General features: G+C 45.1%; 1 protein-coding gene across 1 annotated transcript; it reads right to left on the bottom strand.

Moving 5' to 3' along the window:
- Positions 1-1,053: 1,053 nt before the first annotated feature.
- LOC136497677 (non-specific lipid transfer protein GPI-anchored 1-like) lies at positions 1,054-2,001 on the bottom strand. The gene is made up of 2 exons (XM_066493527.1): positions 1,572-2,001; positions 1,054-1,384 (listed from the first exon to the last, which is right to left on the bottom strand). Exons 1-2 carry the CDS (start codon positions 1,924-1,926, stop codon positions 1,368-1,370), a joined length of 372 nt encoding a protein of 123 aa, XP_066349624.1. The 5' UTR covers positions 1,927-2,001; the 3' UTR covers positions 1,054-1,367.
- Between the last annotated feature and the right edge of the window lie 2,205 nt (positions 2,002-4,206).

The following is a 4,206-nucleotide window of genomic DNA, read 5'->3' as shown; positions in this document are numbered from 1 at the left end:
TAAATGTCTCCCATAAAATGATTATGAGATTATCTATGTCTGCCCTCGAATCATGTTGGCACTCCGGTACCCCAATATTTTTAGTATTTGACACTGATTAGTTCAAAACAATGCCATATATGAAACAAACAATGGAGTACTATTTATTATAATTTGTGATTATTGGATAGATCAAATAATTCTTCTATCCAACAAAATAAGATGTAGCTTGAATCGAAAACTTCTATGTAAAAACTACAATGGTCAAGCAACTACGAAATATAGGTCATATAACTATTCTTATATTTGAGAGGATGGCATACAAGAAAGGTTCCACTTTCTCAACTGCTACTCCTTTTTCTTTGACGTTATTTTTTTTTCAAGTTCGAAGTTGAACTTTTTTAGATATCATAAGAAAGTCCTGCTTTGTTCAACCTCCTCAATGGGGCATCACCGGTCCATAATTCTTACTCCCTCAGTCCCTTATTAACTGTCGCTATGTGAAACGTGTTGGTTAAAATTTTTTTAAGTTTGACTAGGTTTATAGAAAATATTAATGATATTTGTATCTCCAAATAAACTTATTATGAAATACATTCAATGATTTATCTAATGATAATAATTATGTATTATAAATATTACTATTTTTTGTATTTATTTGGTCAAAGTTGAATACATTTTACTTTTATGTTGAGAAGCGAGAACGACAGTTATTTAGCGACAGAGCGTATCCATGGGTACCAAGTAATGCACAACCAAATGTGCAACTAGAACACCGCAAAAAAAAAAAAAGTTCAACATTATTCACAAACTCTAAAAAAGGCCATTCACGAGGGATGAAGAATTGCATTTTGTCTTAAATACAAATTACATCAAGCCTAAATCAACAACTCATCTTATTAGTTGTCCCTTTTAAACAACTGTGCTCAAAACGAGAGAGTACGTACGTGCCTTGATTTTCTTTTGCAAGGTCCGTATTACATGTTCTTATTTTTCATCGTCTAAAAAAAATCTTATATAGAATAATATAGTCTCTGATCACTCGTTTAGTTAGTCGAGCATCATGCTTTTCAGTTCACAACGGTGGAGACATGAATTGTATTGCACAACATCTACTATCACTCAATCGATCTCATCAGAAAGGCAGGATTTATTTCGACAATAATGCAGGACTGCATCTCTGGACCCTGAACTATATATGATGAGTACGTATCATGTGATAGACACATCATACTACTAGAGTTCCACATGTGTGGTACTCGCATGCATGTCTTGTTTATTATGGGCAACACACAGAGACTGACAGACACGGACACGACACAAGAGCTCGATCGCGCTTTGGTGATACTCGAACATGACATGCAGCAAATCCCAGGAGTCCTCACCGCTCACGGCAGAGTGTAATCTGTAAATAATTAAAAGAAGAATCACAGACAGACACACATTCAGTGTTACTGCATCTTGTTGATACTGCTGATGCATGATAATCACAGAATAAACGACCGGAGCGAACAGTAAAGAATGAAGATCAGCAAGAATGAGATACTATTGTAGACATCACACATTAGTTTGTTGCTTCCTTAATTACCTACCTCCGCACTTGTAGCCGACGGGGCGGTCGACGAGGTTGCAGCGTTTGGGGATGGTGATGGCGACCTCGGCCTTGATCCCGGCGCTCTTGGCGGTGTTGGACAGCATGACGGCGCAGAGGCACTTGGGGCTCTGCTTCCCGATGCTGTGCACCGCGCTGCAGCAGGAACTGGACGGCACGGAGCTGGGGTCCTCCGCCGCCGACGCGCACGGCGCCAGCTTCAGCGCCATCGTGTCCGGAGGCATCGCCCCGCACTCGCCCGCGCCGTCGGCACCCCGCGGCGCGGCGAGGCAGGCCGCGGCCACGACCAGAGCGACCACAAAGACACCCCTCGTCGTCACCTCACCCCTGGCCATGGCAACGCTAGCTACGACTACTAGGTACCTGTATGCACGTGCTTGCTTCTCCTAGTGATTTGTGCGCAGCTGTGTAAGCTTGTGCCTTCATGGCTGCCAGGCAACTCCTTATATAGTGGTGTCGAGCGTGTAGGTGTAGCGACCATGAACCGACCTCGTGATGGCCGGGGACGATCGGTGCGGCGAGCACTAGCCGCGCACCGTCACGCGGCGTGGGCGCGTGGCAGCACGAGGCGCCTCCGCCAGTGGCGTCGTGCAAGCTCGGCCACACGTCTCAGCCGGCTCAGTGCGCGCTGGTGGGTAGCCGTCCCCGCGCGCGGCCCGGCGGTGGTCGATGTGGTTGGGCGGCCCAAAGGAACAGAGTGTGAACGGCTGAACGCCGTGGCATGACTATATATGGGGGCGCCGGACACATGGCTCCGGCGTAACCCGATCGCCATGCGCGGTCGTTCGTTTCAGTGGACGCCACTTTTTGATGTGTGCCTCTCAAAGTGCGGCGGCTGCGCTCATTCTAGCAAAGAAAAAAATAGCAGGGCACTTGTCTGTTACAGGCCTGTGCTTGGTGCACTGCCAGGGGAAGTGCAGGGTGCACAAGGTGTACAAATGTACACTCAATGATTCTGAAAAAAAAAAACTAGTATGTATATACAAATGTATGCTTATTGGATCATTTAGTGCACATTTCAGATCATAAAACAGAAATAGCTCGCTTTCATACTATTCCCATCTCATTTCACGAGCTCGCCCAAGCTAGCATATATATAGTTTGCATCCTCACCAGTGGAAACCACGTTATCCCTGTGTGCTGAAAAATCTTCAAGCAAACCGAAAAAAACGTCAGGGAAATAAATCATGTCAAGCAACCGACAGGCAAATCCTGTCATGGATAGCTCGACAGATAAATCACTACTATACTTGCACCTTTCACAGCCACGTCGTAACCCCTATCGTAGTCCAATTTTGGCCTCGGCAGTAAGCTATCGGCAGTGATAGTCGTAGTCATCACCGTCGCTATCTGAGACCGTCTGCGATGTACACTCACACCGTCATATTGGTTTATGATCCGTCCATGATAAGGTCCTTACTTCTGTCGCATTGGAGCATGACCCGGCTGTGTTGGTATACACTAACACCGTTGTATTGGCTTATGATTCGTTCGTGATTAGGTCATTGTCTTCGTCGCATTAGAGCACGACCCGCCTGTGTTGGTGTACACTAACATCATCGTGTTGGCTTATGATCCGTCCGTGATCAGGCCGTTGTTTCCGTCGCATTGTACCATGACTGGCCTGTGTGGGTGTACACTAACACCGTCGTTTTGACAAATGATCAGGATCACAGTCGCCTTGCATAACGATCCGATTGCATGCAGTGCATGTTCACCATCGCTTTGGTGCCCGACACGTCTATGTTGAGGTGGACATCACCGTCACTTCAGCATATGAACCATCTGGTCATTACCAATGGTCATCGTCACATTGCAATACGATTCGGAGGTGAAACACTATTGACCCCTGCCGCATCAGACCAATAGCGGCGGTGTTGTCCGTCTGCTTCACCAACGACAAGTGTTACAGCGGTGATGACAAAACAAACAACGGCCCTTACATCCGACGGTGACAGAATTATATCCGGTTTTCACAATTTATTTACTAATTCAGATGGGCCTTAATAACTTACAGAACACACCATACAGATATAATCATTACACACCATTCATCATGTCCACAACGAAGAGTACTTTTTATAATAAGAGGCGACACTAACATAACAGTTGTGTCAACTCAAGAATTAACACAAGCGGTACATAGATAGAAGAATAAAGGTTTTGCTCCCTACAGACTTACATAACGAAAACAAGGTAGATGTGCTCCACTCCTTCAGATTGGCACTCCTACTTGCAAGGCAAAGCTTCCTTCAGCTTGTTAGCTAGTGCACCATGGAACCCCTCTTCTTCCTCCCTTAGCCATTGCAGGAAAATCGTTCAAAAGCACTCAGACTCCATAACCTGCACAAAGCAACAACTTTAATAATATTCAACATACAATTGCTTTAGTTACCAAGGAAAAATTGGACAGTGTATAGAATCAAAACAACTCCCTACCTGAAGAAAGAACAACATATGCAACTTTACTACTCTCCTACAGACTCCATAAACAAGGGAACATAAGAAAGATAGTGAGATCCCTCCGGACGTAGCCTCCAGGTAGGTCTATGATACCGCATGACTTGGGCAGGGAGGGCAAGAACTTTTATGAGGTTCAAGTCATATGCCATCAA

Source organism: Miscanthus floridulus, chromosome 12, assembly GCF_019320115.1.
Source record: "Miscanthus floridulus cultivar M001 chromosome 12, ASM1932011v1, whole genome shotgun sequence".
Classification (NCBI taxonomy): domain Eukaryota; kingdom Viridiplantae; phylum Streptophyta; class Magnoliopsida; order Poales; family Poaceae; genus Miscanthus; species Miscanthus floridulus.
The sequence above is the reverse complement of the archived record's forward strand: the minus strand, read 5'-3'. Positions and strand labels throughout refer to the sequence as shown.